Consider the following 14,698-nt stretch of genomic DNA (forward strand, 5'->3'; position numbering starts at 1 on the left):
TTAATAGGAAAGTATTATAATGCATCATTCCTCTGGTTGCCATGTTTCACTGGCACATAAAACTGATCCTAATGCGTATCATAAAGCATAATGAATGGCCCACAGAAGGCATTTCTGCCATTTAGAGGCATTTTTACATAACATTAGTTATGCACATAATGCCATGAGTAACGGATTCTGTTATTTTTATAATGCAATTCATCTTCATGGTGACAAAATGAAATATTTCCTCATCAATTATTAAAGTGTTGCATTGCGACATGCAAAGAATGCTAAAATTAGTTTTTGTTGCCCATAGCTTACGTATCTAACCTGCTTACAAGTTTTGTGAGCTACGAGCTGTAACATGAAATAACTAATCTTAAGACAATAACTGCAAATATATGAGAAAGCAGCTGATTTGAATAATAATATGTGTTATTGTTTGTAAAGCATGGTGCAAGAGTTTGCCAACATCATGATCGAATGATGGTTGAATATAAATGAAATAATAACAGAATGCAGATTTCCTTAAGGTTACAGATTCAAGCTGAAATTCTCCATGGAAATTAAATGCGAAACCTTTTCAGAGTGCCTTCAAACAGCGTAACGGGACTTAAACTCAAAAGAGCATTCTTTAGTCGATGACTAACCTGACCCATTTTTCCTGAGTTTATTTTTCCAAACATAGTTTGCTGATGAAGATAACGTTCTTATTACGTGCTTTATTTTTCATTGGGATACATCCTTGAAGGACAGCTATTATTTCTCTGGCAACACTATTTGTTTGTCCTTCCATGTACGACAGTCTTGTCGACGGCGACTGCCGCCTAAATATTGAGCTTGGCTGTGGTTGGTGGCCTGGGATATTTGCCTTTTTTTTGCTGCTTTGTTCATTTTTAGAATAATAATGATACACTTGCCCACAGAGGAGAAACAATGGAGTCTGTGTGGCAGAATAGGGATATATATATATATGTGCGTTGCGCGGCCCTTTTTATGCATTCTGGGATGCTAATGAAACGGGCCTTTGCCCAGATTCCACATTGTGCCTTTTTCTTCTCAGAGGATTTGAGGATTTTGCTTGGAAGTCCATGTGGTTCTGGGACCGATCTGGGAGTTCTGGCTAACATTTCCTCGTTCCTCCAAGCGCTGTCCTTAGATCCCCTTCAGGTGGTCACGGAGTTGAAGTTGGAGGAGTCGTGCTCGTCGGGAGGTGATGTTCCCATGCCTGCTGATGGAGTTCTTCAAAGATTAACTAAAGTTCCTCGTGGTGGAAGCGTCCAGGGAACCTGCTCCAAAGCAAACTCCACCTGCTGAGCTCTGTTTTGGGAAGCAGGAGGCTGAGGAACGGTCATCCAAACCCACGGCGGTCATCAAAACAGCAAACCACCATGCGTATATGACTAGCACTTACTCAAACCAGTGCAAACAAGAAGATTGATTGAGGTGTGATCAAAGAGAGTTACCGTAAAACTGGTCAGTGGCTTTTATGAGGTCATGGCTTGAATAAGTTATTAGGTAACACTTTATTTGAAGGGGTGTGCATAAGACTGACATGACACATGTCATGAATATGAAGGAGGTTTTATGCATGTTTATGACAACTGTCATTAAGTGTCATTCGCTCAATTATGTCATTTTTAATACAAAGATAACATTGTTTGAGATGTCTTTGTTACGACAACTTGACATAAACCAATACATCATAATTTGTCAGTGTCTTTGTCATGACAACTAGACATTTACAAGATAACATAACACAGCAGATGAATTATCAAACTTAAAAAACTACTTAGCTTTATGGGTTAACATTAAATTACATTATTTTGGTAACACTTCAGTATAGGGAACACACATATAAACAATTAACTATGACTTTTTGCTCAATAAACTCCTAATTTACTGCTTCTAAATATAGTTTATCGTTAGGTTTAGGTATTGGGTAGGATTAAGAATGTAGAATGAGGTCATGCGTAATAAGCCATTAACCCTTAAATGCATACCTCGGGTCTTTAGTGACCCGGGACGTCATTCACTACCCTCCTCCTCATTCATTTTTTAAAGTTAGACATCAACCTTCTTGGTATTCCTCAATCAATTCATTATAAAGAATATAACCATAAAAAATCATAAAATTATAAAAGTATGCCTATTTTTGTATTCATTTTTTGTAAAAAATTGTATAAGGTCGCAAACGACCCGAGGTGTGTATGAATGTATGTGTATTTTTTCTGCACGACAATAATTTAATCTTAGATGACAGAATAAGTGCAATTCACATTTATTCCACAAGGTGGCAGTGTCTGATACACAATGCTGAAGTGACGACTCATTCAGACAGAAAACGAAATAATAAGAAAAACATGAAATGGCTCAGCGATTTACTGCAGAGCGAGTACTGAACGCAATCAAATATGACTGTAACTCTTACTGGATAGATCTGGTGAAGCTGTTAGCGATTGAAATATTGATTTTGAAGATGTTGAAAATGATATAGTTCTGAGAATATGTTTGAGATCGCGAATGGGCTCATATTCGTGACCTCAAACATAAAACTAGCCCATTATTTGCTGAATTTACTGGAAAATGAGCTCTGACGAGGAGAGTGATGATGGCATAAAACATCTGCTCAAACGGAGCCCTTTCAAGCTCCAAAAGGTAACAAAATATGATTTATTTTATTCTTCTGAAATTGTTACTCTAATATCAGAAGATTATATTATCGCAACAGGTAGAGATCCTTCCGTGTTAGATATAGATCCGGGTCGATACAGACCCGAATATGTAAGAATGATTGCCGAAACAGTCATGCATTTAAGGGTTAATATGTGCTTATTAATTACTAATAAATAGTCAATATTTGCTAATAGTAATAAGCAACTAGTTAAAAGACCCTATTTTTATTTTATAACAGTGTCATCTTTTAAGAAATTTGAAATTGTCTATTATCTGACCTTCTGTTGGAGGAAACTTAAAAAAAAAAACAGACAAAAAAAAAACATGAAATGAAAAATATTCATGACGCTGTTATAAAATTATTTGTCAGAGTATTGTCACATAATGACATTTTAATGACAAGTTCAATTTGTACCACTGTACTTGAGCTCAAGATACATATTTATGACACTATTATAATCGCCTCATGACAGCCAATGTCAAAACCAACCACATGACAGTTTAATGCAACGTTAACCCATAAAGCTAAATGATGAGTTGTCATGACAAAGACACTGACAGGTTATGATGTATTGGTTTATGTCAAGTTGTCATAACTCGGACATCTCAAACAATGTTATCTTTGCAATAAAAATGACATAATTGAGCAAATGACACTTAATGACAGTTGTCATAAACATTCATAAAACCTCCTTCATATTCATGACATGTGTCATGTCATGATTATGAAGGAGTCATGTCAGTTTTATGCACACCCCTTCAAGTAAAGTGTTACCAGTTATTTTTACCAGATTGCGGGTGCGGTCATTTGTAATGTGTGAGGCTTCTGGTTTCAATAACAAAGTGTAGTAATCTGTAAAACTATACCATGACTATAAAAGTATACCATGTTATTTTCCCCATAAATCTGAAACAGTGTCTCAAAATGAGGCGTCTAAGAATGTGATCCAATGTGATGTCATGTTACACAGGCCCCGCCCATAACCAAATCTCCCCTATTAGCTTAGCTCCTCCCCTCAGTGAGCTATACACAGTCCGTCATGTTTATCTCCTCACCTGAGCGTTTAACAGCAGCATTCAAGTAAGAACAGGGTTGCCAGGTTTTCACAACAAATCCCACCCAATTGCTCATCAAAACTTCATTTTTGCATTTCAAGGGGGTTCCCACTGTAAAAATTGCATTCTGGGGGTAAAATTTGCGTTTTTGGCGTGGCTCCCCTGGTAAAATTTGCATTCCAGGGACTAAATATCATGTTATTTTGGGTCAATTCAACCCGCAGACTTGAAAAACAACCTGCGGCAACAGTGTAAAAGTAGCTCAATTCTGGATTCCGGACTTGGCAACACAGAGTAAGAAATGTATTAAAGCTACTAAAGTTACTCAGTCAAGAGCAGTGAGGGAATTTCTGTTTGTTGTTGTTTTATTCATATAAACAGCAGTAGGTGCTGTAAATTATGCTGACGTCACTTTAATACACAGATCTAATATACACATGTGATTTCTTTCCCTGCTGGGTTGGGGAGTAACGGAATACATGTAACAGCGTTACATAAACAGGATAAAAAAATCTGGTAACTGTAATTCGTTAGAGCTGGTCTGAAAACAACGTAATTGGATTAGTTACATTTTGTAAAAAATGTAAAACTGTCAGTATTACAATGGTTTCACTCAAATAATCTGACTTTTGCTACGTTTAAGTGCTATAATCAGGTGAAAAAGGACAACCCAGTAACTTTGTTTTGGCAAATCTCTGCAAGCATTTGAAAAAATGAGCCATTCAGATTTCGCTCCCCTTGTGATGTAGGAAGAGGATCTTCTTATAATATTACCGCCCCTAAATCTGCACGTTTCAACCGACATTTTGCTTTCACAAACAACAGTGTATCAGTAAACACTGGTCCTGCACAGTTTAGCTACAACCCTGATCAAACACACTTGAATGTCTTGAATTGGATCAATACCAACTGTTCATGATCCAAATTCATATATATTTCGTGATGTTTGCAAATTGTCTTTCTGAATGTGTTTCGTTAGCACGTTGCTAATGTACTGTTAAATGCGGCTAAAGTTACCATTGATTCTTGTGTTCACGGAGACCAGAGCCATGTTGTTATTTTCATTTTTAACCTGAAAATACTTGCAGTCTGTATAATTCATAAACACATCTTCATTCTTATTGAGTCTCTCCAACAGTGTGTAGCTTTAGCCACGTTAGCCGTGCAGAACGCTATCAAACTCATTCAGAATCGAATGTTGGCAAACATCCACAAAATACATGTCATACCTACGTGATCTGTTATGCTACATCATGAACAGTATTTTAATGATCCGTCTTGGGAGTTATATTTGCTGTGAGAGCTGTTTATGCCTCAGTGTATTGAAATGCAAGCTTGGGGGCGGGGACCATGAGCTCATTTGCATTTAAAGGTACACACACCAGATCAGCAAATTTTTTCTCCAACACAAAAATAGGTAGTTAAAACATGGTTTAATAACAAAATCCATTGGGTGTTTTGAGATGAAGCTTCACAAACACATTCTGGGGACACCAGAGACTTATTACATCTTGTAAAAAGGGGCATTATAGGTCCCCTTTAAAACTAAATAAATTGACAGTAGTGATGCACAGATCGCGAATACATCCGTGGAGACTATCCACAGGTCGGGCAGGCCAAGTAATAATAAAAAAATAACATTCCAGTTAATTGCGGGTGGGTCGATGAGAGATAAATCACTGTGTGATCTACTTGTTTAAGCAGCAATGAAGCCAGAGAAATTAAGTACAAAAAAGAAAGGAAAGAAAAGTACCGTGTGGGAAATAGTGAAAGTCATCGTGATGGCTATGTGATATGTAACCTTGAAGGAATCCAAATGTAATCTGATTACATTACTTTTATATTGTGGTGCTTGGATTACGTTACTGAATACTTATTAATGAAGTAATTTGTAACGTAATACATTTTTAAAGTGACCCTCCCTATTCTCCTCTGTGAGATGTTTCATTACATTCCTGTGTTATCTTCTAGCGTTCAGCGCCAATCTCCACAAACTTCTTGTCATCCTACATCACTAAAAGTCCCATTTTTTTGACTGCTAGAAGTTAGAAAGTCAAAAAAAAGTTCACCGCTGGGGAGGCCGAGGGGTCAGAGTTATTGCGGAGGTGATTGTGGAAAAATTCCTGTCTAATTTGACATCTCTGAACTGTTATTACATTGGCCTTGAAAAACCTTTTTGCGGTCGAAATATTTTTTCCCCATTTCCAGCGAGGTTTGCCTTGTTGAAAGACTGACATTACAGCATGACTGACCTGTTGGGTGTTACTGGGTTGTTGGTAGCAGCGTGCGGCTGTACTCAGGGCAGTGGGTCGACATCTGGATGATTTATGATCACAGTCCAGCTTCGTTCATCATCTCCATATGGTTTTTCACCCAATTGTTTGTTCAACAACAACTACCAAGGGCCTCTTTCTTGATGCTCTTGAACTTATCGAGCAGTTGTGGTGTTATCCGTCTTCGAGAGCAGTATTAATAGCTTTTAAATGCTTCCAACGTTCTTGGTGTCTGTCTTTCAGAGTGGAAAGACTTCTTGACAATTAGATTTGCTCCTGAGGGCTTTAGCAGCTGTCACCGGATCAGTTCGGAGACCGCTTCTTCTCCGCTGAAAGGCATGTCAGCTAATTTGTTTATGGAAATAACTTCAGGCTTCAATAATCCTGCGCTTTTGTCCTATAGGTATCAGCATTCCGAGAAGTATAGCTCACGCTTTGACTATTGTTGTGGGTGTTTTGTCAAGCCAATGACATTTTTTGGCTGCTTTGGATTGTGTTCCTCCCTCATTCTAGCTGTGCTGGATGGGACTTTTGACAAAATTGTTGTGATTTGATTATTTTAGCCAATCTTCTGCGCCGTGTAATCGAGCAGATGTTGTAGCAGTGAACGAGGTGGTCATAACATTCAACGTGCATCTGTGTGTGTTTGTGGCACATTTGTTGTTTGTTCTGAGGTGTATTAGGATTTAACGGCCCCTGAAAAGTATTAGAAACGTATTTTGAAGCTTAAGGCCTAGGGATGTGTACGAGTAATCGGCTATAGTAGTCTATAGCTTTTCATTTGTTCCCTACAGCAGGCAAAGACCAAAATAAAATATACCCCTGCTAAATCGCTAGCTTAAATCTTGTCTTTAACGTTAATTGTGCAGGGTGGCTCTGGATGCGTGATGTGGAAGTGATATGAGCAGGTGCATCCAAAGGTTGTGTGGCAATATTTTCATTTGTACTGGTATATGTGGTCTTTGATATAATAATGTATCCCAGTGGATGATGATACACCTTAATGGTTAAAAAAAAAAGAAAAAAAAAAAAAAGTGTGAAACCAAAAATGTGGTAACCTTCATATAGATTTGTATGTACATAACCTTAGTGACATATACGTTTAATTTCCAGTACTCCTGAAGTGTATTTTTTTTTTTAAATTCTTATTAATTGTTATATTTTTTTATTAAAAAGATTTGAAAAAAAGGATTGTTTATTATTAATATGTTTAAAAGAAGTCTCTTAAGGTTGCATTTATTTGATTAAAAACATGCAGGAAAAATTGTAGTATAATGTGAAATATTTTTTAGAGTCTTAAATAGCTGTTGTCTGTGTGAATATATTTTAAAATGTAATGTATTCCTGTGATCAAAGCTGAATTTTCAGTCTTCAGTGTCACATGATCCTTCAGAAATCATTCTAATATGATGATTTGCTGCTCAAAAAACATGTTGAAGATGGTTGTGCTGATTAAAGTTTTTGTGGAAACTGTGATACACTACCATTCAAAATTTTGGGTAAGGAAAATAAAAAATAAAGAAAAAGAAATGAACACCCTCAACAAGGATGCATTAAACTGACCGTAAAGACATTTATAATGTTACTAAAGATTTTTATTTAAAATAAATGCTGTTCTTTTGAACTTTCTATTCATTAAAAAATCAAAAATGCATCACAGTTTTATAACATTAAGCATGGTCAAAAATATTAAGCAGGAAAAACTGTTTTCGATAATAATTGAGCATCAATAATAAGCAGACTTTTGACCAGTAGTGTATATATAAATATTTGAGTTATCTTATTGTGAAACCATTATTGCCGATGTAACATTTATAGATAAGACATTTTAATTTTCAGGTAATTCAAGTGATTTTGTGTATTGTACCCAAAATATTACCATTTGAAATGCCCATTCCTAATTTAATCTATTTTGTTTATGTATTTGAATGCATATCCAGGGCGTATTCTGGACCTAAAGACGGGGACGGTGAAGAAGGAAGGACAGCAGTCCTCTATGAGAATGTGTATGGGGTCCAGACGCTCCTTCATCTGCAGAATGAGGTACAGTCTCACAGATCTCATCATCACAGGTGTGGTGTAGTGTTAAAGTACAAATAAAGTCTTTAGTTTTATCATATTTTTTAAAAAAATGCATATGCTGTAACGAGTCTTTCTGAAAAAAGCAGAGCTCCTAGAGGCGTGCTGTGGGCGGAGCTAAAGAGTCAAGAGCGTAGAGATCATCTGCAAGCTGCGACATCATTATAAATAAAAAGAGAAAAAAAGCGTTCATGTTGTTTACTTTTTATGCACTTGCGTGCCGATTGCCAACAAAACACAAACATCTGATGCAGCTTTACTCACTACCCATGATCAGCAAATCCAGCGCCGAACTGGGACTTGTTTACAAAGTATTCATCTCCGAAATCCCGGGAACAAACAAACATACGTGCACAACTCTGTTGCTGCCCCGGAAAATCAAACTTCATCCACTGTTCTCTTAACGCTGGGTTCTTTGGGAAACTGAAAAGGGTAATCTTTCCCTCACAACCAAAAACACACTCCTTTGTTGACAGGAGCTGCATCTCATTTCTGAGGTTGCATCCTCTGGAGGTCGCATTTGAAGGCTGAATACGTCATCAGGGATGTCATATTTAAGAGAAGTAACCTTAATAAAATGACTGATATTCATTGTGAGGTGTAAAATACTGTCATTTCTTTCTTACTTTGCAATCTAACGATTATTTTCCTTAAATGAGACTGCTTTGATGATGTATGCAGCCTTCGAAGGATGCAGCCCCTGAATTGGGACACAGCCATTGTTGAAAAATCTCTCGGCGTCCGTATCCCGAACGAAGCACGTTGAAGGGCGTGCTTTTGCTCTGGGTGATGTGTGTGTGTGTGTGTGTGTGTGTGTGCACGCTTATCAGGAAGAAGTGCCTATATAAGGAATTCCACCCTTTATGATGTGTTACAGGCCTTACTCGGAAAAAAAATTGGCGAAACATGTCCACAGCCGCAAGTTGTATACTTGGCACAGAAATACTCTGTCATACGTCCAACTCATTTTGAAACTTTTGCCATATTTAGCATGAGAATGCAACTCTTTAACAGTGTAAATAAGTCAGAATGCATGAAATGGCATTAGACAAAAAAAAATGTATGGATAAATCATTATAATAAATACTGCAATATTCCATAAAAATAAGGATGGTCAGTTTTGATTTCATTGTGAATTTAAGGATCAGGACTGGTTATGCAAGAGTTTAGTCTTGTATTGTGCCCATTTTTTAGATATTCAGATACCTTTTATAACTGTTATCAGGTTGGAGTATTTCTTGTGGTGTGCTGTTAATGTTTATATCACTTCTTATAAATAAATCTACACAGGGCTTGACATTAACACCGCCGAATAAGGGTGGATTTCAGCAGTGGCGTGTACGCAGTCAATTAAATTTTATAGATAATATATTCATTTTTCAGTTGTGGTCTTTTAAACAGGCATCTGAAATAATAAATCAAGTGCAATGTAGTGTTGTCAAAAATATATTTTTTTCAGACTGAAATATCTGAAACGCTTCCAATACTCATTTTCCTCAGAAAATGACAGCGAGTCGACACACAAACCCTCCTCTCCTCACTCATACATTTCATTTGCTCTGGATGAATGTTGTTGCTGTTACAGGGCTTGAATTTTGGCATGGGATTTTATGTATTGTGCATAATTTAGTACTGAGAGGCGGCTTGAGTAAAATTGAGTTATTTTTCACTGCTTATTGCCCTTAAGTAGTCAAATACTCACAAAATAATGTCTTGATGAGTATTCACGTAAACACAGTCAGTTGTTTTAAGTGAACATAAACAGTTGAGAAAGAAAACGCATGTGTAACAGTGTAATGGATCCGTGCGTCAGGTCTTAAAGTGACAGCAGCCTAATAAACCTGCTGCCAAATTATGAGATAATATTAAAAATGTCTGTAAGGCAGTTTTTCCTCATGGTATTAACGTCAAAAATTGTGGTCAGTGAAAATGCTGAGTCGCTAATAACTTTGGAAAACCACTAGACACAGTGACTGTGAGCAAAAAAGTTCATGTCCAGCCCTTGTCCACACATAAACATTTATTTCGTCCCTACTTGAACAAAGTTGTTGTGGAATCACTATTATCAGTCTGCACAACATTAATAGACCGTCTGCATGTTTTTCCCTTGTAAAAGGATCTTCAATTATGCTCTGATCCTTTATGAGGTATTTACCTGTTTATCCAAGTGTTGTTTGTTCATCTGTTATTCTAAACATAACAATATAATTTTACTGTTTCAGTTTAAAGACAACAAAATGCTTTCATTATGGGATTTTTTAGCAATGAGGTGAACAGAAACCAAGACTGTTGTTGTTGCTGAACATTCCCGTCCTTCCCGCATTGTTTAAAAGGTGTTTTCATTCTTAAATATAGACTGTTTCAAACATTAACAACAGATGAAAACATGCATTTCCCAAATTTGTTTCAAATGTCCGTGCTAGTCATAAACCATGACGAGCAGTTTCCGACATAATGTCCTCATATGTCTTTGCGCTGCATTCAGCTAATAAATATGAGACTTAGCAATGTCAAGAATGTGTTCATGTTTAATGTTTTTTCTATTTGTGGCTCTCTTACAAATTGAAACCGCATGTTAGCGGAGGAGCGCATTTGTCAGAGTGTGTGTGTGCAAAAACACTTGAGATAAACAAAACCCCTTAAAAACATGATCGTCATTCTTAAAGGCTCTTATGTAATGGTTTATCTGAACACTATTAGGCATCATGACTCAATTCTGGAGGATGTTGACTTTTTTGTTGTGATCTAAAAATGTGCATGCTGTTTGTTTGCATACCTTGCATTCATACGCACTTGACAAACTATTTGACAAAGACCTGAGGGATGACAGACTTTGTCATGCCAGGTCAAATGGAAGTGATTTTGGGGGATAAACAGCTCAAGTTAGAACAGATGTGAACTATTTTACCTCTTAAGTGTCAGAGATCTCAGGTCACACGTATAGTCTTCACTAGCTGGTCATATATGTATGGTAATTAGAATATAAGATATCTTAGTAACACATTTGCACATGGTTTGTCTTAAAACATATTAAAAGCACCACAACTTAACTTGATTTTCACCACAGGGGGGCTTTAACATTAGTTACCATGAACTAACATGAACATTTTTATGAACAATCATTAACAAATGTTAAGGGGGGTGGGGCCATGTTGGGCTGCTTTAGAGAAGAGTTGTTGTAGTAGAGTGTTGTTGCCATTTTACGCCGGACTGCTTCACAAACGAGGGTCAATTCAACACTGGATTTGCACAAAAGATGAACATGACGGCACATGCTAGTGGATGAGTTGAATCAACTCCACAGCAACTACATCAATTTATCCACTATCCATTCAGAAACGTCCAGTTTCATTCTAAAAGTTGTAACTTCTTCCTGAGTCTCTCCATCAGTGTCGACTCCGGTTTGAACAATGTAAGGCTGAACACCGTTACTGACAATCCTCATTTTGGCTGCGTGAGATTCTCCAGCTTTGTTGTTGTTGAGCTGTTAAAGCTCCGCCCTCTTCTGGAAAGGGGGCGGGAGCAGCAGCTCATTTGCATTTAAAGGGACACACACAAAAACGGCGTGTTTTTGCTCACACCCAAATAGAGGCAAATTTGACAAGCTATAATAAATGATCTGTGGGGGATTTTGAGCTTTTATAGGCCGTACTTGGCACACTTTGATCTTTTTATCATTTTTTTTTTTAATAAAGCTGCTTATAATTAAGTTGAGGTTTCCAAACTTTAACAAAAATGTATGTGTATTTACATTCTTACTCATTTATGATGAGAAATTAACTTTGTTTTGAATGTTTCTTTAGGTGTGGTAATGCACCGCTGGATCATATCTCACTGAATCGGTTGTCCAGCATGAGAAAGAGATACAGGTATGAATCTCTCTTTTTCCAAAGCAGTTTTCAAATCTCAAATTTGCACCCAATTCTGCAGTTACTCAACCCTTCAGTATTAACCAATCATCCTCTAACTCAAAACAGAACTTGTGCAGTAAGTATTACTAATTAATTTGTCATCTTTCACCTTATTTATTATTTGTTTGATTGTTTAATAGGGAACAATGCATGTTAATCAGTATAAAATACAAAATGTAAACATGCCAGATTAAAAAAACGTTGCTAATTTATATCCATTGTAACGAAAAGTCCAGTGAAAGCAAGTTTATTTGAACCAACATGCATTTTTATTGACTATGATCCAAAGTGAACAAAATGAGTTGACTACATAAACAGAACATGAACGTAGCAAACACCAACAACAGTTACACAAACAATACTAGACAAAGGAACAATTAAAAATGAGGGCTGTTTATACAAAAAGGCAAGTGAGCAATAAACACCAGTGAACAATCAAGACAATAAACCAATCATAAAACAGAACAGAAACGCATGACCTGAACAACCAATCAGAACAAGACACATGAGTCTAGGGAAGCACATGACAAACAGGAAACATGACTGTGACTAAACTTCAAAATAAAAGAAATGAAACCAAAACTAGACATGACATCTGTAGTCCTGTTGCAGATAAAAACAAAGACGAGTGAGATTAAAAAATAAATAAATAAATAAAAACATACCTAAAAGTAATTTTGGTGCTGCACAGCTGAAAACCCTACTGCCAAATAAAGTCAACTTGAAATGTGGAGCAGTCAATAATTCTGCAGAAGATAAAGAGAAGGAGCCAAATTACGAAGAGCTTTATAGGCGAGCAGTAAAATTTTGTAATAGATACATTAACGAACTGGAAGCCAATGTAGTTGGAAAAGTTATATGTTCAAAGGTACGTGAATGGGTAATAATCCTAGCAGCTGAGTTCTGAATTAACTGTAATCGATGGAGTTGTTTTTCAGGAAGACCAAATAAAATAAAATTACAGCAATCAATCTGTGATGTAACCACAAAGTGCTATGCTGAGAAAGAAAGCAAACCATCAAATATAACACCAAGACTTTTCACCCGAGTGGAAATATTAACCGGACAGTTATCAATAAGCAGGGTGGAGGATTGAGTTTTAGATGAGACAGACCTAGACCCATCAAGAAGGGCTTCAGTTTTTCTTGGTCATCCATGTGTTAAAATCCTGCAAACATTCAGTGAGTACTGAAGGGGGATGGAAAATTAGGTTTTGTAGATATGTGTCTCGTCAGGGTAAATATGGAAATTGATGTCGAAAAATGTGACCAAGGGGTAGAATATAAATAATAAATAAAAGCGGACCCAACACAGACCCCTGTGGAACACAGTAAGAAACTGTGACAGACTCCGATCGGACATTCTTAGGGCCGTCATATACCCGGTGCAATGTGGTGCCGTGACGCAAGCGTTTTTTGCTAGTTTCAGCCCGACGCAGTTATCATTTTCATGTCCTGTGCCATGTTGTTTAAATAAAAATGCATTTGCACCCATTTGTGCGCCCATGAGCATGCTGGTCTGAAAACGAGGTGTGTTCAGGTGCATTGTTGGCGTGTTGCTATTTTGAGGCATTGACCAACACAAACGTGGTCTAAAGTTAATATTTCAGTCAATATTTTTATCTATTTATTATTTTTTTGCCCTAGAATTAAAAATTGAATTTATCTTGGCATAGTTAAAGAGTTCAGTACATGGAAATGACATACAGTGACCCTCAAACTCCATTGTTTCCTCCTTCTTATATAAATCTCATTTGTTTTAAAAGACCTCCGAAGAACAGGCGAATCTCAACATAACACCGACTGTTACGTAACAGTCAGGATCATTAATATGTATGACCCCAATATTTGCATATGCCAGCTCATGATCAAGGCATTACACAAGGGCAGCCAGTATTAACATCTGGATCTGTGCACAGCTGAATCATCAGACTAGGTAAGCAAGCAAGAAAAATGGCAGATGGAGCAATAATAACTGACATGATCCTTGATATCATGATATTTTTAGTGATTGTCTAAATGTTTCGTTAGCATGTTGCTAATGTACTGTTAAATGTGGTTAAAGTTACCATCGTTTCTTACTGTATTCACGGAGACAAGAGCCGTCGTTATTTTCATTATTAAACACTTGCAGTCTGTATAATTCATAAACACAACTTCATTCTTTATAAATCTCTCCAACAGTGTAGCATTAGCCGTTAGCCACGGAGGACAGCCTCAGATTAATTCAGAATCAAATGTAAACATCCAAATAAATACTGTACTCACATAATCCGATGTATGCATGCAGCATGCATGACAAACACCTTGTAAAGATCCATTTTGAGGGTTATATTAGCTGTGTAAACTTTGTTTATGCTGTTTAAGGCAAGCGCAAGCACTGTGGCCGGGGATCATGAGCATTTAAAGGGGCAGCAACCTGAATCGGCGCATTTCTAATTATGCCCCAAAATAGGCAGTTAAAAAAATGAATTAAAAAAAATCTATGGGGTATTTTGAGCTGAAACTTCAGACACATTCAGGGGACACCTTAGACTTATATTACATCTTGTAAAAAAACGTTCAATGGCACCTTTTTAAAGGGCGTGTTAGTAATAAGCACTTATATGCGAGTGCACAAAGCTCGTTGTTGTGTTTGTGTAGGACTCAATAACCACACCGTGTAACTTCGTTCATATCAGATTTATCAACTGACGCCAACCTCCTGCGTTTTCCGACCTTT

General features: G+C 37.0%; 2 protein-coding genes across 10 annotated transcripts in view; one reads left to right on the forward strand and one right to left on the reverse strand.

The window, feature by feature from the left end:
• Positions 1 to 6,399, reverse strand: part of LOC137030653 (cortexin domain-containing 1 protein) — a 61,364-nt gene extending 54,965 nt beyond the window's left edge. The window contains exon 1 of the mRNA XM_067401079.1: positions 5,967 to 6,399. The gene's annotated coding sequence lies outside the window, so the exon portion shown is untranslated. The remainder of the gene's footprint in view (positions 1 to 5,966) is intronic.
• arnt2 (aryl-hydrocarbon receptor nuclear translocator 2) overlaps positions 1 to 14,698 on the forward strand; it is a 108,379-nt gene that overhangs the window by 30,387 nt on the left and 63,294 nt on the right. For all 9 annotated transcript variants that reach the window (XM_067401069.1, XM_067401070.1, XM_067401074.1 and 6 more), the window contains 2 exons: positions 7,928 to 8,030; positions 11,870 to 11,935. In XM_067401069.1, the coding sequence (XP_067257170.1) occupies positions 7,928 to 8,030; positions 11,870 to 11,935 (169 nt within the window). The remainder of the gene's footprint in view (positions 1 to 7,927; positions 8,031 to 11,869; positions 11,936 to 14,698) is intronic.

Source organism: Chanodichthys erythropterus, chromosome 11, assembly GCF_024489055.1.
Source record: "Chanodichthys erythropterus isolate Z2021 chromosome 11, ASM2448905v1, whole genome shotgun sequence".
In the NCBI taxonomy this organism is placed as follows: Eukaryota; Metazoa; Chordata; class Actinopteri; order Cypriniformes; family Xenocyprididae; genus Chanodichthys; species Chanodichthys erythropterus.